The 24,804-nt window shown below is 31.2% G+C and overlaps 4 protein-coding genes, 1 non-coding gene and 1 pseudogene across 5 annotated transcripts; 2 read left to right on the top strand and 4 right to left on the bottom strand.

The window, feature by feature from the left end:
* Nucleotides 1-11,551: 11,551 nt before the first annotated feature.
* On the bottom strand, nucleotides 11,552-12,351 carry LOC125872444 (uncharacterized; annotated as a pseudogene).
* Nucleotides 12,352-12,888: 537 nt separating this feature from the next.
* On the bottom strand, nucleotides 12,889-14,752 carry LOC125875022 (purple acid phosphatase 3-like). The gene is made up of 7 exons (XM_049556075.1): nucleotides 14,454-14,752; nucleotides 14,217-14,373; nucleotides 13,987-14,094; nucleotides 13,771-13,898; nucleotides 13,542-13,670; nucleotides 13,383-13,450; nucleotides 12,889-13,304 (listed from the first exon to the last, which is right to left on the bottom strand). The coding sequence occupies exons 1-7, from the start codon at nucleotides 14,646-14,648 to the stop codon at nucleotides 13,088-13,090; spliced, it is 1,002 nt and encodes a 333-aa protein (XP_049412032.1). The 5' UTR covers nucleotides 14,649-14,752; the 3' UTR covers nucleotides 12,889-13,087.
* A 1,205-nt stretch (nucleotides 14,753-15,957) lies between these two features.
* On the top strand, nucleotides 15,958-17,073 carry LOC125872443 (uncharacterized). The gene has a single exon (XM_049553170.1). It carries the CDS (start codon nucleotides 15,958-15,960, stop codon nucleotides 17,071-17,073), a length of 1,116 nt encoding a protein of 371 aa, XP_049409127.1.
* Nucleotides 17,074-17,250: 177 nt separating this feature from the next.
* Nucleotides 17,251-19,929, bottom strand: LOC125874239 (uncharacterized). Its single transcript, XM_049555083.1, has 4 exons — nucleotides 19,675-19,929; nucleotides 19,490-19,572; nucleotides 17,602-17,657; nucleotides 17,251-17,494 (listed from the first exon to the last, which is right to left on the bottom strand). Exons 1-4 carry the CDS (start codon nucleotides 19,844-19,846, stop codon nucleotides 17,416-17,418), a joined length of 390 nt encoding a protein of 129 aa, XP_049411040.1. The 5' UTR covers nucleotides 19,847-19,929; the 3' UTR covers nucleotides 17,251-17,415.
* A 1,058-nt stretch (nucleotides 19,930-20,987) lies between these two features.
* LOC125872442 (protein AGENET DOMAIN (AGD)-CONTAINING P1-like) lies at nucleotides 20,988-21,512 on the bottom strand. Its single transcript, XM_049553169.1, has one exon. It carries the CDS (start codon nucleotides 21,510-21,512, stop codon nucleotides 20,988-20,990), a length of 525 nt encoding a protein of 174 aa, XP_049409126.1.
* A 2,087-nt stretch (nucleotides 21,513-23,599) lies between these two features.
* Nucleotides 23,600-23,815, top strand: LOC125875312 (small nucleolar RNA U3). The gene has a single exon (XR_007447381.1). It is a non-coding gene; the product is annotated as a small nucleolar RNA U3 (small nucleolar RNA).
* The last annotated feature ends 989 nt before the right edge of the window (nucleotides 23,816-24,804 follow it).

Genomic DNA, 24,804 nt, shown 5'->3' with positions numbered 1-24,804 from the left:
CATATGGGCTTTATGGAGCGGGCTTGTCATCTTTGACACATGTCATGATCCTATTGGCTTATTTGTTTGACTTGGCATGCCACGTCATTTGCCATGTGGCACCAAAAGAATGGGCCTCTAGGATAAGATGACATTGGACTTAGCAAATTGGGCTCATCTATAGCCCAAATCAATTAATTTTATTTTAATTAAATTCATATTTATTGGACTTGAATAATTAGCCCAATTATATTAATCCATAATATTTATTTGGACTAATATATTCATGAATTTAATATAATTCGAATCATTTTATAAATTTATATTTAATAAATTTTAAATGATTACAAATGCCCTTTGCTTCAAGTCTTGTCAAACAAATATTTTCACGAAGACTAGACTTGAAGTATTAAGTCAATTTTGAATCAAAACTATATATAATAAATAAATAAATTGTCCATACAATTTACTATTTATTTATATTTGACCGTGTAATTGTTTGGAAGACTCCTAAGTATTANTAACTTATATATTAACTCATGGATTAAGTTAAAATATTTAAGTAAGAAATAAAATCTTTTGGAGACGATTTTTAAATATTCATAAAATATTCCAACTATATACTTAATTATGTAAACATGTATATTATTCAAAAACTATAAAAAGGTGACAAAACATTTAAAAATAACTTGCAAACTATTATTATTATTTATTTATTCTGCAAATTTCTAAAACTAATTATTTTAAATCGCTTGAAATTGAAGAAGCTCAATGATTAATTTATATTATGGAGGGCCAAAATTGGGTGTCAACAATCTCAACAGGCGTTTCAGTGTATCTTCTCTGTTGATATCTTCTATATATTGAGTTTGTTGCTGATATAACCATAAATTATGCATGCATGTGATTTGCTTAAGAGTAGTGTAGTAGTAATTAATTAAAGGCTACTAATATAACTATTAAAAGAGTGTAGACATATATAGCTAACAATTATTTCTAGTATATCGTTTCCTTTTTTTTCATCTTCTTCTCTATCAGTAAATAAAAATTAATCGACTAAGCAAAATGTGTCAATATTTCATTTCTGCAATTTTAGATATATGAGTTTTCACCTTTTATTTTCTTTGCAAGATTCTCATACTAATTATATATGTGTTTAAAAATTTTTGTGACTAATTTGTCAGTTGCTAGCATGGAATTGCAACAATACGGAATGAAGGTTTCGGTTGCAATGAATGTCTCAATATAAAGCTAGATATGTAACATTATATAAAGTCGACAATCAAAACAATATAGTATATCCAAACATTAAAAATTATGCATCCAAACAAGTATGTTTCGTTGTCAATTTAAATTGATGTGAACTTTATATGTTAGCTGGTCTGTATATGAATATAGCAACTTTCTGCTATCTACTATTACAAGGAAATTGTTTTTCAAATAACATTATTTGTGTTATGTCTTATGCGTTGTTTTGTTTGATGTATTGACTAATTAAATATATTATATAATTTCTAAAAAAAATTATTTATAAAAATATCCTCCACAAATACATTGGGTTACAATTATATATGTATATATTTGACCATTGCTAACTAGTAGTTAAAAATGGGATGTGCAATAAAAATTGAAGCTAGTGATGGCATACCTAGAAATAACTTGAGCTATAAATTTTGGATTTTTCCATAAAATTAATAAAAAACTTTAAGATATAATTATTTATTGCTATCTCATTTTATACAACTATGTTGTTGGATACATGTGCAATTTTTCTTAATTTGTAGAAGAAAGTAATTCCACATTTGGGCTGCCTACATGTTAGTTAATTTCCTTTCCAAATTAGTTGGTTACTATTTTAATTTTGTCCCCTATGTACTATAAATTAATGTCCGGTGTAATATTCTCTTGTTTGGATTAAAATTGGATTTTCATATATTGTGTCCGTCTTAAACCAAAAAGGAAATATATGAATACATATTAAAACTTAATCCATATAAACAATGACTCTGATTTTCTATATTAAGGACAAAAAGTTCTTTTGTTTGATAAGTAAATTATTATATTTATCAAAGTGGATATGTACAACACAAATTGAGAAGAACTCATTTATAGCAATTCAACTATCTTTCTTTTGTTTTGTTTCTAATTTAAAACCGCATGCATTTTAATTAACTTCGTACAGTATGGTCCATCTTTGATCAGTTTGCATTAATTTAATGTTTTCTTTTTGGTTTAACATTTTAAAAAATCGATAATATTTGGTTTGATTTTGATTTTATTAAAAAAATAATTGAAGAAATAACTAAACAAAATCGAACCAATAAGTATATTTTTTATGCAAAAATGCAACACTAGTGATAAAAAATAAAGTATGAACCGTCACTTATTGTGTAACAATATCGATAGCTTATGCATTATTGAGTAAATTTATACTTCCTTCATTTCATATTAATTGATCACTTTTCATTTTGCACTATGCTTAAGAAATCATAAATAAGAAGATAACTTTACTAATTCACCCCTTAAACACTATGGTGATATAGAAAAAGTTTAATTAAAGCTTTCTTGATTTAGTAAGGTGATCAATTAATGTGGACAACTATTTTTAATATAATGATCAACTAAGTGAGTTTTGTTTAGTGCATTGGATCAATATAAGCCGGAAGTTAAACATAAAGAGATGGAGGTTCGGTAAGTGTAGGTTATTACTTACTATACACGCTGATACAATGTCACATCTATCGCCTTACATAATTCATTTCTTTTGTTAGAATGTATTTTCAGATTTCTTAATCAAATAGCATTATACTTCACGTGAATGTATAACAATATATATGTGGTTTTAAAAAATATTATGTATTAATTGATACGAGAAGCACGTAAGATGTACAAAATGCACATATAACGCACGAGATGTATGTGCAATGCACACTGATACAATGTCATATATATCGCCTTACTTAATTCATTTCTTTTGTTAGAACGTATTTTCAGATTTCTCATTATACTTCAGTTGAATGTATAACAATATATATATGGTTATAAAAAAATATTATGTATTCCTTGATACAAGATGCACGTAAGATGCACATATAAAGCAAGAGATGTACGTGCAATGCACGTTAATTTTTTTGTGGCGTTGTTGAGATGAAACCGTTTTACTTTTCCATTTCTTTCACTTCATCCAATGATAATCTGGCTGAAAAGCCAGAAGCCACATGACGGTAGGAGTGCATAATTCATGACTATTGATCATCCTCAGAATGAAGAGCAACTCCATAGGAAGGACATGTAATAGCTCGTGAGATTACTGTTATCTTTGGCAAATAGCAAACTTACATGAATTATGTAAGTTTGCGAATCATTTTGTTCAGCAATAGTGGGATGGAAACTCAGCCAAAGAGCAGTAGAAGTAACTATTAAAATGGAAGCTAGCACTGGATGCATGTTTAGAAATATTTGTTACTATTAGAATTTGAAAGGAAGAGAAGCTTGGTAGTATTAGATGAGTATTGTTTTAGTGCTTCTTCTTTTTTTCGTTGATCTTCTTTACATAGAGTCTCTACTCTTTTTGGTTGATCTTCTTTACATAGAGTCTCTACTCTTTTTGGTTGATCTTCTTTATATAGAGTCTGAATATGTTGATATCAACAAGTTAATTATGCATGCATGTGATTTACTTAAGAGCAGTACAATAGAAATTAATCAAACGCTACTAGATATATCTATTAAAAGAATGAATTTAAGGCATATATAGCTAACAATTATTTATAGTATTGCTTCTTTTTTTTCATCCTTCTTCTCTAGCAGTAATAAAAGTTAATCGTTTAGTGCATTGGATCAATATAAGCCGGAAGTTAAACATAAAGAGATGGAGGTTCGGTAAGTGTAGGTTATTACTTACTATATATATAGAGGGAGTAGATTGAAAAATAATCCATGCTTGATGACTAATGAAGGGGGAAAAACATGAGAAATGTTGCACTCATTCATTTTCATTCTTGATATGTTGGGTAGCATTCGTTTTCATTCCAATTACTTTCTTGGAAATGATATGTTGCACGCCTTCCTCATTCCAATGCCACTTTGTGATCATCTTGTGTGCAGGTAGCCAACAAAGGAGTTGTCACTTACATGATTTGGTTGTGAAGCCTATGTCCACACTATTTCAAGCATCTCACAAATGACAATTTAAAAATGATTTTTTTATAAATTAAATTGAAACAAATGAGAGAATTTAGTTTGCCTAGAGCCACAACTTTTTTTAACATATTAACAAATGATACCAAAGAATAAAATGAATTATCCAGATAAGTTGAAACACCAGTAAAAATAATGAGAAAAAATAATTGTCATTTGAATTAGATTTGCCCCGTCAAAAAAATTAATAAAAAAACAAGACTATAATCCTATTTTGTGATATTGACTTCTTCATTTTTTACTATACATTTTAAATTTGATCAAGACTAATTTATTTAAAATGATGAGTTCAATGAAAATAGTACAATTATTCTTACACATTACCAACATCAAATTAATCTTCTTTGTATTCTAATTAACTTTTGATAACAAAAGAAACAAAATTAAGATATAATATTAATTTCAATTCCTTGACATGTAGTTAATTCAAAATTTTCAAATTAAAAATAGAGTAGAAGATAAAATATATAGTTGAATATAGTAACCTTTATATTTTTGACATATAAATAATATTCTCTTAATTATCCAGAGATAAATATTGTTAAACTTAATTTTAACTCTCAATTATATATAATCATAATTAGAACATTTGAGTTTGAAATTATTTTTTCATTCCACTTTCCACTTTTAAAGTTAAATTTAGTTAAGTAAATTTAAGCATGAACATTATTTCAAATATTATTTGCAATTAGTATAACAAAACACGTCTCAATCTTCCTAAAAATCAAATAACATGATCTATTTAAAAATAAATCTATATTCGAACACCTACTTAAAGATGAAAAATTTATTTTTGGAATGTTGAAATTGTGAATGGACTTCGCATATTTAAAATTATATCTTAAATAAAGAATTTTGTAAGAATAGTATTTTGCATCATCTTTATCTGTTACGTTCTTTCTTCCTCTTGTTTGCCATTACATTAATTGCCCATTGAATTTTCTTTTTAAACACTATGTAAACCCATAAAAAATTATCATTACATGCAATTAAAATCAATATAAAAAAAAACAAACAAAGTAAGTAAGGACATAATTTAAAAAATAAAAAGAAATATTAAAATTGGCAAAGAATACGGCACCATAAAAACCTTTGAAAATTATAGAACTTCAATATAATTTTCAAATGTTGTTTGCTTATTTTCAATACAGGTTCTTGGCTTTCTCTTATCATATAAGAGAGTTCACGTTGAAGCAGGCACGTCTTCGTCGACATGCCTGCTTCAGCATGCTTCGAAAAAAATTTAAAAGCTATTTTTGAATTTTAATTTAATTAGTGTATAATTTTTTTAAAATTATCGAATTCATTTTAGCTAATCTCTCATTATATAAGAGAGAGTTCAAGTTGAAGAAGACACGTATCCGTCGACATGCCTGCTTCAGCGTGTTTTAAAAAAAATTAAAAAATTATTTCTTTTGTTCTATTTTAATTTAATTAGTGTATAATTTTTTCGAAATTATTGAATTCATTTTAGCTATGACTTTTAGTTTTAAATTCATATTCTTTAGTTATAGTTTTATTATTTTGAATGTCGATAATATTGTTTATATCTTGTAACTACCTTGAGTAAAAATCAACGATCGACAATGAAAAATACTTAATTATGGACATCTTAACGGACCCTTTCGTATTAAATTTGCGCAAACAAAAAGTAATTAACAACTTAAAATATCTAAATATCATATTAAAATTTATTTAACTTTCAAAATTCTATCTATATCACATATATTAAAATTAAAAAAAATAACAGATATTGGGCTCGTGCTGGCACGGGCACCTGTATCTAGTTTAAGTATACGGGAGTGTTTAGATTGATTATTTTTAAGTGATTTGTAAACGAAAGGCAAAAGTTGGAAACACTCAACTTTTGGCTTTTGATTTATTTATTTTAAAAAAATTCAGTTAAGCACGTTTTGTTTTCTCAAACATTTTCAAAACTTAAAAAAAATAAAAATAAAAATAAAAAATAACTTAAAATAAGTTAATTCAAATACACACTAAGTAACGTGACTTTTGAATTTTTAAATTAGTAATGATTCCTTCTCTTAATGATGCAATTATAAAGAGAATGGTACTTATAAGGAAAGAAACAATTATAGCATTAATTTTTGGAATTGTGTTGTAGTTATAGCCTTAATTACTGAAATGTTGTAACACCCCGACTTTTCGAAACGTATAAATTGACTCGTAACTTCGTGGAAAGACCAGGAGGGTGGGTAATAAATTAAGAATGATGTGTTATGTGATATTTTAAGTGTTCAAGTGTGGTATCTCAAGTTTTGAAGTTAGGTAAGTGGCAAAATAAAAGTTGGCGAAAGTTACCGTAAATTCCTTTTCAAAGATTTGTCTGAAATTTGGGTCAAATGTCTCGGACGTTTTCTCCCAATCTATTAAGAGTTATGGACCCCGCGACCTATGAAATCGAAAGTCTACGAGTCTAGTTTCCAACACATCAACTCATTCGTCATACGACTTCAGAATGGAAAGATATTCACATTTTTGCAAAACTGCGCAAGCAGGCAGGTGAGGTGGGTCCCCTAGGTCGGTGGAACTTTATATATATCATATTCTTCGACTTTTCTTCATTTTCCTTAGTGAAGAACCAGAAAACTCACAAAACCTACAAAACTCACTTCTAGAACAAGCCAAGTTACTGATTTTCGTGACTTAAGTCCTTGACAAAAGTTGTTCTACGCGTTAAGCTCGTCAACATGGTATAATTTGATTTATCGATTTCCTAGCATATCGTACTTTGGTGTGTGGACAGCAGGGTTTGGGGATATTTTAAAGTTTTGAGGTGTATTACAAACTTATAATCAAGGTAAGACCCTTCTTTCATCGACTCTAGCTTTGATAAGTCGCAAATAACAATTTGCGACGAAAATACATATCTTTAATCGGATTTTCGTTGTATCTTTTATTCTTTTATGTTGATTATGATCCTGCCTTGTTGTAGTATCAAGGGGGGTTGTGATTAAAGTTATTAGGACATATTGATTCAACGAAAAAGGTATGTTAAGGTTATTCCCTACTTACGGCATATTTCCTTAAAGCTTAGAAACAATGTATTTGGGTTGTTCTCCTTGGTATACTTGTAGCCGTGATTGTTGATTGTTGGCTGCTCGAGTTGATATAATCCTCCCTTGTCGGGATTCTTATTCAGTTAGTAGCGTCCCTATGTTGGACACAACTTAGAGGCTATTTGTATAGGTTGCTTATAACAAAATTGCTCGTTTTTAGCGATTGGATTGTTATTGTTGCCCTTGGGGCTATTATGGTTAGCTGCAAGGATGTGATCTATGCCTAGAAGGGTTATGTTCTGCCTACAGGGCTATATGGATGCCTAAAAGGGCTATGAGTTGCCTACGGGGCCATATTGATGCCTAGAAGGGCTATGAGTTGCCTACAGGGATATATTGACGCCTAAGAAGGCTATGTGCTTCCTACAGGGCCATGTTGTTGCCTAAGAGGGCTATGAGTTGTCTATAAGCTATGTTGATGCCTAAGAGAGTTATGTGCTGCCTACGGGGCTATATTAATGCCTAAGAGGGCTATGTGACTGCCTATGGGGCTAGGGGACTACCGATAGGGGTATATAGGCTGATTGGCACCTTCCGGGCTTATGGGGGCTTGAGTAGGTGGTCTTGTGTGCTGTTTGTACCTGCCGAGCTTATGGGGGCTTGGTTAGGTTGTTGTTTTATTATTTTTGATAAGTTTAGATTTAGGAGCAGGTTAGTACACTTATCTTATCATTGATTTATTTATCAGATTATTCTAGTATATCAGGATACCTCATCATAGTCTATTGCCTTTCATACTCTGTACATTATTTTGTACTGACGCCCTATTGCCTTGGGGGTTCTGCATTCATGCATGCAGGTCCTAACAGACGACTGAGTAGACCTCCTTAGCAGCAGGATTGACTTTTATCCGATTGGCTAGCCCCTTTCCTCCGGAGCTGCCAGAGTTGGGAGGTTTGTTACCTTTTGTTGTATATATCTTTATGGGTAGGCTGGGGCCCTATCCTGCTAATCTTTACTACTCTTAGAGGCTTGCAGACTAGTGTGTGGGGTGTATAGCTATGTTATGGCCATACTGGTCTATGTTGTTGATTTGCTGAAGCTTGTGAGTTGTTTGATATATTATATTGATATATACCTACTTTTAGTTTTGGTATAGATATCATGGTGGCCTTGACGGTCCAATCAGGACTTCTGTGCTAATTGACTATTTATTTATATGATCTCCTGGGAGTAGCTGTTTCTTTTATAGATCAGTTGACAGGGGTCTTGCCGGCCGAGGGCTTAGTTTTAAGCCGAGATATATTTGTTTTTTTTATTGCGTGTGGTTGCCATGCGCTAATAGCAAATGGTTCACCAGGGTCGGCTCATGCCTGAGTTTTGACATTAGGAGCCAGTTGCGCCCCTCGAGTTTGGGGCGTGACAAATGTAATGACATATTTTCTTTTATATCTAGGATTCAACATTTTTTTTTAATTATAATGCAAGAAAAAACTCTAAAACTGAGAAATTAGATAAATATCTTGCTTGATCTCTATATATTCCCCCTTTTAATTCAACAATATTAAATGTGAATAATTATTTTATTAAAGATTGATAGATTAACTTTATTTTTTTGTACAATTAGTTTAAGAAACATATAAGAGACATTATCAAAAACATAAAAAATATCAATGCTGGACTAAGAAGAGTGTCACATCATTTTTTTTATTACTTATATTATTATTATTATTATTATTTCTATATTATTATTTTTATTACTATATTATTATTATCTGTAAATATCTTTCATTTTAAAAAAAATAAAAATCTAATTATGTTAAAAAAAATTGGGAAAATGCATAAGTACCCCCTACACTATGACCGAAATCATAGAGACGCACTTAAACTTAACTAGAGTCTTATTACCCCCTAAACTAATTTAAAATGGAATAAATACACCACAAACGCTGACATGTCATAGAGAGTGTGCACACTCTCTTGAAGACAAGTGATGAGTGCACAAATTGGACACATGTCATTTTTTTATTGGTAACTTTATAATTAGTTAGTATACATAATTATTGATAATAAAACTTATATATATATATATATATATATATATATATATATATAAATATTTTTATTTCTTTCTTTGTAAAATATTTATTTTAATTTCTTTTCACTTTAATCTTTTTTAATTAAATTATTATCTTTTCACTTTTAATTATTTTTAATAAATTATGTGCATTTAAAAAAAAAAATTTAAAGTATCCTTTAATTTTAATGTTTTAATATTTTTATGTTTTATTTGATTTTCTTCACTTATTTTGATATCAGTTCAAAATTAACTTTTTTTAAATACAAGACATTTGAAATCAAATCAAAACGAAAGACAAAGAAAATAAACTCAATAGAAAAATAAAAGAGAAAAAACAATGAATGTAAGTAAAAAAAATAAATTGTACAACACAAATTAAGAAGAACTCATTTACAACAATCCAACTATCTTTCGTTTCTTTTGTTTTTAATTTAAAATTACGTAAGTATTATCTTTTTGTTACTTTGCAAAATCCCCATATCTTTAACTTATGTTTTCACTAATAATAGTACTTTTATCTTTAATTGGTATATAAATTCTCAAATAGACACCTATTCTCTCCTTTCTGTTTTTGCCATTCAAACAGCTCTTTCACTAATAATACGTTTATCTTTAATTGGTATGTCTCTGTATTTAAGTTAAGTTTAATTCACTAAACTGGACAACTTTAACATAAAATAGGGTTGTTATACTTTGTCAGTGTGTAAAAGATAGCTACAAATTTAATCTCTTGAAAATGTACGATTTGTAATATTAAAAATAAGATTTGTTACCGACTGTAATGTTAAAAACATTCTAGATGTACAAAGTCATACAAATTTATTTTATCATATAGAAGTCACAATTCTATAGTTAGGGGTGTTCACAAATTTATTTTATCATACAAATCGATAAATATCTATTTTATTTGATTTTAATAATTTTAAAACTAATCAAATTAATATAATTTTAAATTTTAATTAATAACCGACTTAAATCAATTCGTGAACACCCTAGGCTATTAGAGTACTACTTTTGATATGGATACAAGTATATGATTTCCTAGTTTTTATCTTTTATAACTTTTAAATTAAATATTTTATCACAAAGGATTTTTCTGATTGATCTAAAGAATGTTTAGACTAATACATTAATAATGAGCTTAGGATTTAAATTATCACACTGCACACATTTATTGATTCGTTGGGGTCCTATCTCAACTCTCTTCTAATTTTACTATTACTTATTTTGAGATTATGTAATACTCTATTTATTTCATATTAATTGAATTTGTGAGGTAATATATATATTTGTTTAAAAAAAAGCGTTTAATAATATAATTTAAATCATACTTTCCACTATTGTCCTTTATGAAATCATAAATATAATTTAGCAAATAGTGCAATTTATCCTAGAAAATATGAAACAACTTTGAACAATTCAATTATTTTAATCAATGAAAAATACTTCAAAATTCATTTAATATGAAATAAAGGGAGTATATATTTTCACATACTTAATTCATTTATCCCTTTGTTGAATGTATTTTCAAATTTCATACTACCAAATTGCAATATAGAACGTCATTAACTTAAGGGAAAGATCCCCTTTATTATTAGTCTATTATTGTTCAATGGTAGACTGAATATAGACCACATACAGAAATTAATGAGAAGCCAATGTCATTTTCTTTGGTACTTCTATAAAAAAAATTCTTGCATCTATTTATTTTATTAATTTATTCTTATATTCCACTCCCTCCATTTCAAATAAGTAAATCGTTGAGCATTTTTTCAAATAAGTAAATTGTTCAAAGTTTAAGAGAGTTATTAGAATTTTTTTAAAATTTTTTGCCTCTCATTTATATCTTCTAGGTGATGATAATTCAAGAATAGTTTGAGAATAACTAAAAGGGCAAAAATAGAAAGTGATGTTTATTTTTATGACAAATTAAACATACATTGCACAAACTCTTCACTTCTAATAACGCATACATGTTGAATTCTTCAAAAAATACACTACTTTTAGAGAGTTTGAAACGCACCCATAAACATTTTGAAGAATTCGAGCAACATAGGCTTATCGAATAAGCAAAGCATCCAAGAAACAAAGAACTATCTAACAAAAGACAAGATTTTGAACTTAATATAAAAGTAGATAATTCCACTTCATCATAGATAGACAAACCAAGCAAAAAGAGTGAAGCAAAAGACACCATCTAGAACAACATAGGAAAGTACAGCAAAAAATAAAATACAGAACAAACAGGGGAATTAATATCAAAGACATTAATTTATTCATTTATGTTGTCCATGAAGACACTGGTCAGCACACTCTTGGACTGCAGTGAACTCTTCAGCAGCTTCAAAGCCTGAACACCAAGTAAATAAAAATAATATAAGATGTTATATTTTTTATTGTCTCTGATATTTGCAAATAATGTTGAGTAAAATAGACAAAAATGTAACAACATAGTTAGAACAGAAAATTTGTATACCTCATCCATTCCCAAAGTAACAACTTTCTGTTTGAGTACACCAACATCCTTAATACTGAATTGGTTGAGCAAAGTGATACTTGAAATAGTAGACATAGGCTTCACAACCAAGTCATCCAACACCATGTAAGTAACACCAATCCTCCATTTGATGCTACCACATTTTCTACAGGGGGTGCAACATAGGTCATATTTGTGTTCATAGAACATCCACATCTTGATATCGAATTATATGCAATTGAAGTAGGGCAATGCGATCGAGGATCATCAGTAACATAATCACTATAAAACTGTTTTTGAACAGGGGAGTTGTTGATCAATAACAGAGGTACTGAAGCTGCTGATTTTGGTTTTAAAAGAGTGTCCTTTTTCTGATTTGGTTGAATGTATATATTATCAAGATTCTGAAGGCTCTCATACAAGTTCCCTAAGCATCCAACCATTCCTTTGGTGGTGAGAAGCCTAATGACACTGCCTATTGGCAATGCCAAAATGTGAAATAGGAAATCAATACATTCCTTGCCAGCCTCAGCAAACATAACTTTTTTGCTTTTGCTGTCTATCAATAGCTTCATAGTAACCTTAGAAGCTGTCATATTTGTGAAGCAACAACACTAAAACTAATTTATTTGCCTAAGGTGCATCCACCCATGCCTTTGCTATACTACCAGATTGAGGATGTAATTGGCTAACATTTCTAGGTTATTTTGAACAATGTCCTTTTGATTTTTCTCTTTTTGAATGGCTAACTTGTTTTTTTTTTTCCATCTATTAAGTGGAATTGCTAAGTTTTATCTGGTCCTCCAAAAATTTTATTACCTTGGATGCTATGCATATTACTTAAGTTTGTCTTAATATGAAGCCTCAGATATCTTCATGCCTCTATATTAAGTTAAGTTTAGTGCATTAAACTGTGACAGCTTTAACATAAAATAGAGTTTTTATACTTTGTCAGGATAAAAGTTAACAAGTAAGCCTCTTTAAAATGTTTGATTTGTAATCTTAAAAATAAGACTTGTTGCCAGCTATAATAGATAAAGGTGACTTGATATTGTAAAATCTTTTACACTGAATAGTGTGTACTCATTTGTGTATTAAATTATACCAGATTTGCAATGTAGAATTCAAAATACTAATCAAACATGAGCAAAACTGTCATATTTTATTCCATCTACATTCTAATACATCAAGCCAAACGAACCCTAAATGTGCGAAATTACTTCCTTTCACAAAACCAAATTAGGTTTTGTGAAATCCAATCTCGACGAAAAAAAAAGAATCCAATTTCTTTTCTACATCTAACTTAGTATCTACAACCAAAAAAGAAATTTTTTACATAGCAGAGTGAAGTAGCAACTTGGACCTATTCCACCTATGTCTAACACTACCAAAAACATCATAATATTTGATCTCTGCCTCTGTTGGTGTCAACTCAACAGACATGAAACCTTGTCCATCATGGAAAAAATGTACATCATCTCTATTTATTCCTTTAGTATCTCCTCTCCATGCCTTTGAACCTGCCCCACTTACTAAAAATTGCAATGGGCTGCAACATCAAAGACAAAAATTAGGATCATGTTGCTAAAATTAAGGTCATTTTGCAAGATTTGAAGTCTAGTCTCACCTTTCAGTGTCGCTAATATGTTCAAGACAGTGATCATGTCCGTTCATGTAAAAATCAACATCGTACTTCTGTAATTTCAAGAGGCAAATCAATAACGTTATATACACATTTCGAGTCAAAAGCAATTCATAGGTGTGAATGAAAGAGAGAAAAAGTTACCCTAAGAATAGGAAGAAAACGATCCACAAGTATCTGAGTGTCACCGTGATGTCCTGCACTTCTAATGGCGTGGTGACCTAGTACAATCTTCCATTTTGCTGTCGATTCACTCAAGGCCTTTTCGAGCTCCTAATAAAAAACAATCATTGAAATTTTTTAAAATCTTGAAATTAAAATGTATGAGAAATGATTTTTAGACTAATATTTATGAAGTCTACATTCAACTTACTTTTAATACGTTAGCCATGTATGCTTGTCTAGGGAGCACACCACGCCAATCGTAGATATGATCCTTAGGAGTTGTGAAATATTTCTCCTCAAATGGAGTTGTATCCACCATGAATATTTCAGCAATTTCTTCAAAAAATGAAAAATGGAGAATCAAAATCACAACGACGAACATATAAAGTTGATTAAATTATTTAACAAGAGATCAATTTTGTACCTGCATTAACTACGAAAGACCTTAAACAAACCCATCTGCTATCAATTTTCCTAAGGTAAGGACTGAGTTGTGCTTCTACATCTCCTCTGTAATCGTGGTTGCCTAATACTGCGCAAAAAAAAAAAAAAATCTCAGACCAATTCAAATGTTAGAACCTTCAGTATGGGCTAGACAGACCTATATTTACAGCTCTAGTCAGAATAAAATTGTACTTATTTTGGGAAACTTACCGCTGTACCATTGTTTTTGCAAGCTCTTTGCTGTGTATATGTTAGTAAATGACTCTACAAAATTTGAATCATGTATTCCTGTCAATCCGTTATCATAGAAATTGTCACCCGTTGATAATACAAAATCAATGTCTAACTTCTCTCCGACTCTTTCCATCTGTATATAAATTTTGAAATGAGTTAATCACACGATTCATTAATAAAATTGACGAAAGACAAATAAAATAGAAATGGTACCTGGCGAGCTACATGAGATTGATTATAAGTACCCCTTCGTCCCCAGTCACCAATAACCAAGAAATTAAGAGTACCATCACCTTTAGTAGGGTGATCAAATTTCTTAAGCCTAGTAGATGCACTTGCACTAGAGATAACAAAAACAATGGCTAACAAAAAGCACAGAACCATGGAATTCTTGGAAAATTTAGCCATGGTTCTGTGTTAGGATTTGACAACAAAGGAAATTGAGAAAGAAGCACAAGTTGTTATACTTCAGTCCCAACCTCTTTTTTTTTTTTTTTTTCCTTTTTTTGGTATTTGAATAAATTAAGTAGATGTAATTTGATGGATATAACTTTGATGAATGAAATATTTATAGGAGGAAAATGGGAATGAAAGTGGGAGTATGAGTGGGAAAGCTAGAGAATAGGTATAAGCAAGGGAATAGAATGAAAAGTTCTTGAAAACCTTGTGTTTTTACCTAATTTAGAGGTACGATAAGAATAAAAATGAAACAATAAATCGGATCAAGAAAAGATAAATAGTGATATTTCTATTTATAATAATGAAGAAATTATTTTAACTCGATAGCAAAAATTATTTCTTTGAAAATTTGAATACAAATCCTAATAAGACGATATGGATAAGATTTATGAATTTGAAGCTAATTAGATATGAATTAAATGAAAACTTTATGTTTGACCGAATTAATTAGAGGTACATTACGTTAGGATTAAATTTGAAAGAGTAAATTTAATAAATGCAAGTTTATATATAAAAAATAATAAGTAATTGTTCTTATTAACATGCGAAGAAGTTAATAAATTGAGAAAATTGGAGCCACAAATATAATCTCCAGTCAACTAAGCGAAAAATGTGACTGGACAATAAAAAAAAATGCATATGACATAAATATCTTTGATATTTATTTTGGTAATACACATGTAATAATTTAAGAAATCAAATTCTAGTTAGAGGTCTGTCCAACCAATGTAAGTTTTATTTAATTGATTGGATCGATTGTTTTAATACATTATACATCTGAGTGATCCTCAATAATCTTTGTTTTTCTTTTTTCGTTGGTCATATTTGAGGTTTCAATAACCAATTAAATTCTAATAAAATCTACAAATCAATCCAATATAAATATCTTTGAAAAATAGATCTCAACAGAAAAATTGCAAAATAAGTGATTGGGTTCAAATTATTATTATTATTATTAAGAGTGTATTTGATATGAAAGGAAAACAAATTTTAGTTTTTTATATTTAATTGGTTAAAAACATTTTTTTATTCCATTAATATCGACTTAGAGGGATAGAACATTCTACAACACTCTAGCGAAAGCTAAGATATTTTTTTGCCCTTCCAAAAATTCCTGAACCTTCTGGAATATTCAGTTCAGTTTCTCTCTCAACCGCATAAATAGCAGAAAGCTTCACAGCTTCTCTCATTACATATACAACAAAAACTTCAGACTTCGTTAGCTATCAATATCTCATCAAAGCGATCAAAGTTAACAATGGAGAATCCATTCTACGGAAGCTATTGGTCCCAGCCAGCTCACCCTCGCTTTTCCTCAAACATGAGAGGAATACCAGTGCAATCGATTCACCAGAAACCTGCCGGAATCAAGCCGGCCTCCAAGGTTGTCCAGATTCCGGTCCACTTCGTCAGTTCGGATCCCGAGCGGTCCGTTTTGGCCTCGGCGAAACAGAAGCCTGAGGCGGATCGGTCCGCTTCAGCGTTGAAGATCCAGAAGGTATTCAGAGGCTTTTTGGTGAGAAAAAGCGTGAAGAAAATCATGTCGATACGAAAAGAGGTGGAAGATGTTGAGCGGAAGCTTTTGTGTAGAGAAACGGCGGAGTTGATTTGTAGAGATGAAAGGGAAAGGTTGCGGGTGAATGAGACTCTGATGTCTCTGCTTTTCAAGTTGGACTCCATTCGTGGAGTTGATTCCGGTGTTAGGGAGTGCAGAAAGGCTGTAATTAGAAAGGCCATCTATTTGCAAGAGAAAGTTGACTCCATTGTTTCCGCTGCAAATCAAATTGCAGCTGAAGAGGAGAATCAATATAATGATTACGATGAGCTCTCTGAACCAGCCAATCAGACCGTAGACATCCCCAATTCAACAGGAAATCAGGAAGAAGATGGAAAATTGACAAATCAGAATGAACTTTGTGATCTGTTAGAGCAGAGTGAGGATGTAGAAACTCAAGCGGCATCAAATGATGAGAAAACACCCGTAGAGGGTGAACACGATGTAGCACCTTCGGTTGAGAAGTGCAAAGGATTGCAGGAGGTGAAGGAGGAAACGGATTGTCCAATGCATGAATGTGTGGAGGAAAGTGTGGAGAGAGGTGAAGTTGGGGATGTGACTGAAGGAGTCGAGGATGAGAAGAATGAAACAAGGTCACACAAGCTTTACGGGGAAGAGGAGAGCAGAAGGAACAGAGAGTTGATGGAGAAAATGGTGGAAAAGAATGAGAATATGATGAGAATGATGACTGAACTGTGCCAAAAAAATGAAATACAAACACGGATGCTGAATTCGCTGGCACAAAGGGTGGATCAATTAGAGAAAACTTTCCTATGTGATAGGTTGAAGACAAAGAAGAAGAAGAGGCATCCTGCTTGATTCTTTCTGTAGCAAAAATGTGATAGTGGATCTCTTCTTTTAAATTATTTTTTTTTTGGTGTTTTTGGTAGCCTCTTTCTTGTGCCTTTTATATTTCACCCTGTGATATTGGAATGTACTGATTGGAAAACAAAGATTTTGGAAAGTGAATATTAGAGAAATTTCCATATTGTCAAAACTTTCTTCCCTTTTGCAAACTCTTTTGAATATGTAGCAGTCATAGATTCATAGTGATGGCTTGTAAAGCAAGCACAAGACTCATATTATGTTACATTGCATGGTCTAAATGTTACTTCAGCTACAAGTAGCCTTGAATAATATGATTGGTGCACAGATAGACAACTACTGGTCTTTGAATCTCTTTTCTACTTCTTCAATGCTCTGAATCTCCTTGTAGTACTTGCAAACACGATAGATACACCTTCACACACATAAAGAACACATTGTTAATGCATTAAATTATAAAAGAGGAGACACATTTCGAAAGTAAAGTCACATATAAGGGCCACAATGACTCTGTTGATGTACCAGTAGAGAAGGCATGCCGCCAGACATAGGATCACATTTCTTTGAGCCTTGTAGATCTGCATAACATGAGTGGAGACACAAACAGAGGGGAAAAGGAAGTCATAAGTCAGATAACATAACATCAATGTGCTTCTAGTTCTGTGCAAGAACAAAGGGAAAAAAAGAACAGGGAACAAGTGGAATCCATGCACCACACAGCACATTTCCCCAATTATTCGGAAAATGTAAGGATTTCTTGGCATATGGCTCAGGAATTCAGTCTTCAGCATTTACCAACGTAAATATTTTGTAATCTACAATACCTGATATGCTAGACTGATGTTTGCATATCAAGGCGATTCTACATATCACAGGACTGAACTTAATCTGGGGATTGTCCCTTATAAACTTAATATTAGGACCATTTCTTATTTCCAAAACGTATAACATATCACATAAATTTGATCCATGGATTGGCAGACAAATGACAATAACAATCCTACACAAAAGAAGTAGGCTGATCCGTCGTCCAATTAGCAGCCATTAACTGATCTCAGTCTCACCATAATGCCACCACTGAGGTACTTAAATAAAAACAAGAGGACCTGCAACTGAAATGCTTTGTTTTCCCCACTTTCATAATGTTAAAGAAGTAAACATGTTTGTGCAAGAGTCTTCATCGAACATGCTAGATGGTGTGTCAAAACAAAATACAGAAGACTTGCAAAATGGTGCAGTCGCTAAAGAAGGGTAGCCACACCTTTCCGAAAACACAGAACTAGACTAGTAACAATGGTACCTTCAGCTGCTTCATTTCTGAAGTGGTACCTTACTGTTGCAAACTCTCAGTTGAAATTTCAACCAAACGATCAAGAAATTGAGTTGAAGGTTTCCTTCGGCTTGATGCATTGGTATAAGGTTCTATAAATTGATGAAAAAATAAGCACTTCCCCTAAATGAAATAAGTTATGGTCACTACCTTCATTCCTTGATTTGTTAGGAATTTATCTTACTTTCTGTTTATTTTACCTATTCATGGCTTCCTAAACTACGGAAAACTTCCCTTTCCAAATAGACCTGATATCTGATATATGTCCTACTGTCACCAGTTCATCACTGGATAAGTTCATGACCAGACTACAACAAAACACTTCTCGTTATTCCCATTTTTCTAGCACCAGCATCTAACTTGTCTCTATAAGTAAACAACATATACAACTGCATTACCTTTAGTGCCATCACCTACTAGAACGGAAAAGTGAGACTTATAGAAACTACAGAATACCAACTTCACAAATAATCTAAGATATGTACAATAGCTGATCAATCTGATTTCACCTTTCTTTTCACCTTTTCAACCTGGATAAGATATGTACAATATCTGGTCAATCTGATTTCAATTCCACGACTACTGCTAAACTCATGCAGCCAAGAAGTAGTAATCTACTTAAAGAAGAACATCTTAAACTGCAAATAATCTACTTGAAAATCCAAAATCCTTTCAAATTCTAAAGGATGACAGTCAAATATCACGCATATGCAATCTAAATATCATGCTTTATTAGCCATTTTGCACACCGGTGTATAACAATTTAGTTATATCTCAATCCTAAACTTGAAGTCTTCATCAAATCAGACACCATAACAACTCAATTATTCCGAACATCCACATCTAGGTACAAGTAACTCCTAAACACAGGGTTATCAAGCAAAATTCAGCTATACTTGTCCATCAAAATTGTAGAAACTAAATTGGTTATCAATCATAGAATTTAGTTGAAATGGCACTGTAGGACCAATTTTCCTTTTCATACATGCCAAACGCTTTGTTTCCACACAATTTAAACTCACCCAGTAAAAATTACTACTACACAAAATCGTTCCAAAAAAGGGGGAAAAGAAAATTTACCGATTTCTCGTAGCGGTCCCTCTCCGAAGCACTGCAAATCTCGCCCGTACACATCAATCGATGCTCATTTTTCCAATAAATATCTAAGAGAACAGCAACAAGAACAAAAATTAAGTCTCGATATCACATAATTGTAAAAATAACGAAGTAGCAAATAAAAATCAAGAGGATAAGAAGCAGAGTACCGAGGAGCTGAAAAGCAGAAAAAGGGACGACGAAAAGAGAGGGTTGAAGGGCGAGTGAAATTAGAGAAACAAAACTAGATTTGAGAGCTTTAGGAGATGGCAATGTTAGCAGAATAGCTATTGCTGCCTCTGCTGCTACCACGTACGTTAATATCATCCATTGCAACGCCATTTTTGCTCTTTTTTAGTGTAATTTTTTCTTTTCTTCTTCGTCGGTTCCTTCGCTGGGTTAACAGACTCTTTTCTTAATTGACAAAGTCGAAGAAAGTTCTTTTCTTCTCATGCACTCCGAAATGACCAAATTCTCCTTCTTCCTTTTTTTTTTTTGTATATATTTATAAATGATATACATATTTCGTAAGCTAATTGAATATTAGGACTGTAATTTTTACAGTGGCGGATCTATGCAGAGGTTTGGGGGTGCCACGCCACCCCCGAACTTCGACGGAAACTCTATATATACATAGGTATACATATATAATATTTATATAAATATAAAGCGTGTCACCCACAGAACAAAATTGTCTTGTGGTGCCATGGTAGGAGGGCAACTTTAGAAGGCTGATGTTGCGGTTTCGAATCCCATTTGTACCTATTTTTTTGAGAAATTTGATGCAGACGTTTTTTAAGAAAAAAAAAAGGCTCCAAGCACTGGCACAATTTTTATTTTTATTTTTTTATAATTGTTAATGACTTAAATTAAATTAATTACATTATTACTCCTTTGACTTTTCTTTGATTTGATTAAATACTCAATAAAAGTGTAATATCTTATTATTTACATTTTATTGATTGATTTATGATATATATCAAAAAGACAAATAATTTAATCAAATATAAAATTAATTTAATCGATAAGTCTATTTGGCACCCACAGACTCTAAATTCTGGATCCGCCATTGAATTTTTATGTATGAAGGATATGTACATTATGGTTTTTCGTACTGGTATAATATAAGTACAAGCAATATTTATTCAAAATTATTTTCATAAAGAAATATGAATATGATTTTTTCATTTTTCTCACTTATGAATGAAAATATTTTCCTTACATTATCTTTCATATCACTTGTGCGCACCTACAATATTTTTTGGAGTGACAAGTAATTTTACGCTTATATTCTTAAAATAACATGAATTTGTGTACATAAAATTCCACAATTTAAGGCTAGAAAAGTATATGTTTAGCATATCAAAGTCTTAATCAGCAAAATTACAATATGCAACTAATCTTGAATCACATTCCTATCTTAGTATGGTAAATCAAGAATTTCATGAAATCAAGATCAGCATAAGTCGAAAATTGTTCCTTGTCATTCCAGGATTTTCCACTTGTCATTAGACCATTCTTGATGAAATCTCAACGCATGAGAAGGGTATGCAATGTTATCTCCAGTTGTAGGGAAATAGACATAGTACTCTTCTCCAATTATCCCACTAATAAATCCAAACCACCATCCATCATTGGAAAACACATCAACCTTATCGTATAGACGGAATGTGTTTCCTGACATTGTTTCAATTTGATGAGGTGGAACAGGGCGGACCTCGCCTATAGTGACAAGTTCTTCTAGAGGTGCAGACTTATCATCAGTCAACAGAGTTTTGTACTTGATTTTGTAATGATAAGCGTCCTCGATAGAAACAATAGTTGCTTCGTAGTAAGAACCTATGAAGCCTATCGTGTGACTTGCCACTTCAACTTCATCGTCCTTTTGGAATAGTTTTGTTATTTGTTGTGTCTTCATTGCTATCGAATCTATTTCCTTTGAGAGCTTTTCAATTTTTGATTGGTGGCGTTGCTCTGAATTGTTTACTGACACATTGGTTAGGGCCATTTTGAGAGTAGTAGTGAAGATTGGTTCAATTGAATGAAAAGTGACGAACTATGAGGCTTTGCAAGTGAATTTATAGGCAGAGAATTATGTTACCTATGGTGATTAAGAATGGAGATTATTTTCCTATTTTCTTTTGTTTTCCATTTATGATAGTTTACTTCATAACTTTGTAGTTTTACAAAAATATCGTTCAACTTACGAGTTTTAACAAAAAGTCATTCAACTTAAATTAATTTTACCAAATTAAAAAACGGTCAACTTACGAGTTTTAGCAAAAAGTCATTCAACTTAAATTAGTTTTACCAAATTAAAAAACGGTCAACTTACGAGTTTTAGCAAAAAGTCATTTAACTTAAATTAGTTTTACCAAAATAAAAAACGTTCAACTTACGAGTTTTAGCAAAAAGTCATTCAACTTAAATTAGTTTTACCAAATTAAAAAACGGTCAACTTACGAGTTTTAGCAAAAAGTCATTCAACTTAAATTAGTTTTACCAAATTAAAAAACGTTCAACTTACGAGTTTAAGCAAAATATCGTTCAACTTACTAGTTTTATCAAAAAATCATTCAACTTAAACTAGTTTTATCAAAAAAAATCGTTCAACTTACTAGTTTTATCAAAAAATCGGTCAACCTAAACTAGTTTTATCAAAAAATCGTTCAACTTGCACTAGTTTTATCAAAAAAATCGTTCAACTTACGCTAGTTTTATCAAAAAATCATTCAACTTGCACTAGTTTTATCAAAGAATCGTTCAACTTACTTGTTTCATCAAAAAATTGTTCAACTTATTAATTTTATCAAAAAATCATTCAACTTATTACTAATTTTATCAAAAAATCGTTCAACTTTCACTAGTTTTATCAAAAAATCGTTCAACTTACTAGTTTTATCAAAAAATTGTTCAACTTACTAGTTTTATCAAAAAATCATTCAACTTATTACTAGTTTTATCAAAAAGTCGTTCAACTTACTAGTTTCACCAAAATATCTTGCAACTTAAACTAGGCTTATCAAAAAATCTTTCAACTTACTAGTTTCACCAAAAAATCGTTCAACTTAAACTAGTTTTACCAAAAAGTCGTTCAACGTAACTTATATTAGTTTTACCAAAAAAGTCGTTCAACTTATACTAGTTTTACCAAAAAAAGTCGTTCAACTTATACTAGTTTTACCAAAAAAGTCGTTTAACTTAAACTAGTTTTTATCAAAAAGTCGTTCAACTTACTAGTTTTACCAAAAAATTGTTTAACTTAAACTAGTTTTATCTAAAGGTCGTTCAACTTACTAGTTTTACCAAATAATCGTTCAAATTACTAGTTTTACCAAAAAGTCGTTCAACGTAACTTAAACTAGTTTTACCAAAAAGTCGTTCAACGTAACTTAAACTAGTATTACCAAAAAATCGTTCAACGTAACTTAATCTAGTTTTACCAAAAAATCATTCAACGTAACTTAAACTAGTTTTATCACAAAGTCGTTCAACATAACTTAAACTAATTTTACCAAAAAATTACTATGACCAAAAAACTAAAGAGACAATTATATAATCTCCTCAAGTTTGATTTTGTAATACTTCCTTCCTTTATGATTGATGATATGCTTATCTTTCTCATTCTTATAAACTTTAATGACTTGGCTACATAATTTGTTAGAGTTAAGTGAAAACGTCATGGAGTTCTTGCTTCTGGGAATTGGGAGGTTTCTACGAAATTGATGATCTTCACCTTAAAACAAATTACTCCCTCTGCCCCAGTATAATTATAACTTTAGTTTCATTTTTTCAAGTTAATTAAAGAAAAAATAATTCTAAGGTATAGTTTACTAAAATATCTTTATTTGATAAAAGTAGAGTGACTTTTTCTTCAATATTACTTATTTAATTGGTTTTTCAGTTGAGTTGGGAGTAATAATAAATCTTACATAAATTTCGCTGTTTTTGTTGCACTTGGACGAGTTTAGAATTGGAGATTGTATAGTTAGCGAAATTGTGTGACATGCCAATATATTACTAATATGTACTCCCACATCGGATATGTAACACATAAGCTCTGGCGTTATAACCTTCTATTCACTAACAATGGTCACGACCTTACTTGAACAGGATCTGTTCTATAGGCTCGTACCACTGTATTCTTGATTTCTAAGGAGACAGGAAACCAAGTCTGGTTGATGAAGCATGACCATGTGACCAGAGCGTGATTAACAGCTAACCATGGCTCCTCGAGCTGTGGTTGCAGTAGATGATCGTTCTTAGACCTAATCTCAGGCCTAAGATGGTCTCATGGCTGTCTGACAGACTCCCATTCTTTTTGCACGAGACCTAATTGGAAGCCAAAAATGGTTTCCAGTTTTCTTCATCTGCCTATTTAGGAGTCTGTTTGCAAGTCTAAGATGCCTCATAGCTCTCTTACAAACTTTCTAATGTATCAAACGAAGAACAGAATGATTATTTTGGCTAATTCAAGATTCAGCCAGCCAATGGATATCGTCAATTTTAATCATAAAAGAGTTGTTGAAACTTAGTATAAACTAAAATAAAAGAGAAATCGTGAATGATACTACCATGCTTGTCAAGGTCAGTACAGCCAGTAAGTATATGTACATAAGCTGTTTCTTCGAGGTAAACCAAAAGGACATAATAAATGTTCCCACATCGGCAGTTCAACACATAAGCTCTAGCTTTATGAACTTCATACCAGGAGCACATCTGCTTTCAAGTCTGTCGGACAGACTTTCCCTTCTTTTTTTTGTTTGGAAGCTTATCTGCCTAGCATTGTTGTAACAAAGATCACAACTATTGTCCACTTGCACATAAGTTGTTCGTGTGATGTTCAATTTTAAGATGTAAATTATTTTAAAACATACAAATATCTTTTTCACTTAAAAGGGAATTTTATAACCCATTATATAGAAAAGAAAGTATTATAATTACTATTTGAGATAGGTAACTCTATCCTATAAATTTTAGATATGATTATCTAAAAAATTATTTATAGCTATGTCATTTTATATGAAAGTTTATTTATACATTATAGAAAAAATGACTACAACCTAAAAAAACATGATAGCATAAAATATAAATATCATTACACCAATAAAGAAAATAACGCCTCAGGCAGGCATATAATTGTAGGACTTACTCCCTATAGATGTCCGCCTTCAATTTGCGCCCTGGACACAACCCACTCCGAGAATCGCCCTGAAAATGTTTTTGAAAACACTGTTCACAAATATTTGACTTCGCACTTATTGATTGATCTCAATCTCAACTAGCACTTCACTGAGGTA

This window comes from Solanum stenotomum, chromosome 8 (assembly GCF_019186545.1).
Source record: "Solanum stenotomum isolate F172 chromosome 8, ASM1918654v1, whole genome shotgun sequence".
Taxonomy (NCBI): Eukaryota; Viridiplantae; Streptophyta; class Magnoliopsida; order Solanales; family Solanaceae; genus Solanum; species Solanum stenotomum.
The sequence above is the reverse complement of the archived record's forward strand: the minus strand, read 5'-3'. Positions and strand labels throughout refer to the sequence as shown.

Coding starts and splice junctions, on each gene's coding strand:
- LOC125872442 (XM_049553169.1), bottom strand. CDS start 21,512: ATGGCCCTAACCAATGTGTCAGTAAACAATTCAGAGCAACGCCACCAA.
- LOC125875022 (XM_049556075.1), bottom strand. CDS start 14,648: ATGGCTAAATTTTCCAAGAATTCCATGGTTCTGTGCTTTTTGTTAGCC. Junction 14,095..14,216: donor GCAAAAACAATGGTACAGCG/GTAAGTTTCCCA, acceptor TTTTTTGCGCAG/TATTAGGCAACCACGATTAC. Junction 13,671..13,770: donor ACATGGCTAACGTATTAAAA/GTAAGTTGAATG, acceptor GTTTTTTATTAG/GAGCTCGAAAAGGCCTTGAG.
- LOC125872443 (XM_049553170.1), top strand. CDS start 15,958: ATGGAGAATCCATTCTACGGAAGCTATTGGTCCCAGCCAGCTCACCCT.
- LOC125874239 (XM_049555083.1), bottom strand. CDS start 19,846: ATGGCGTTGCAATGGATGATATTAACGTACGTGGTAGCAGCAGAGGCA. Junction 17,658..19,489: donor GGGACCGCTACGAGAAATCG/GTAAATTTTCTT, acceptor CATGTTATGCAG/ATCTACAAGGCTCAAAGAAA. Junction 17,495..17,601: donor GCGGCATGCCTTCTCTACTG/GTACATCAACAG, acceptor ATGTGTGTGAAG/GTGTATCTATCGTGTTTGCA.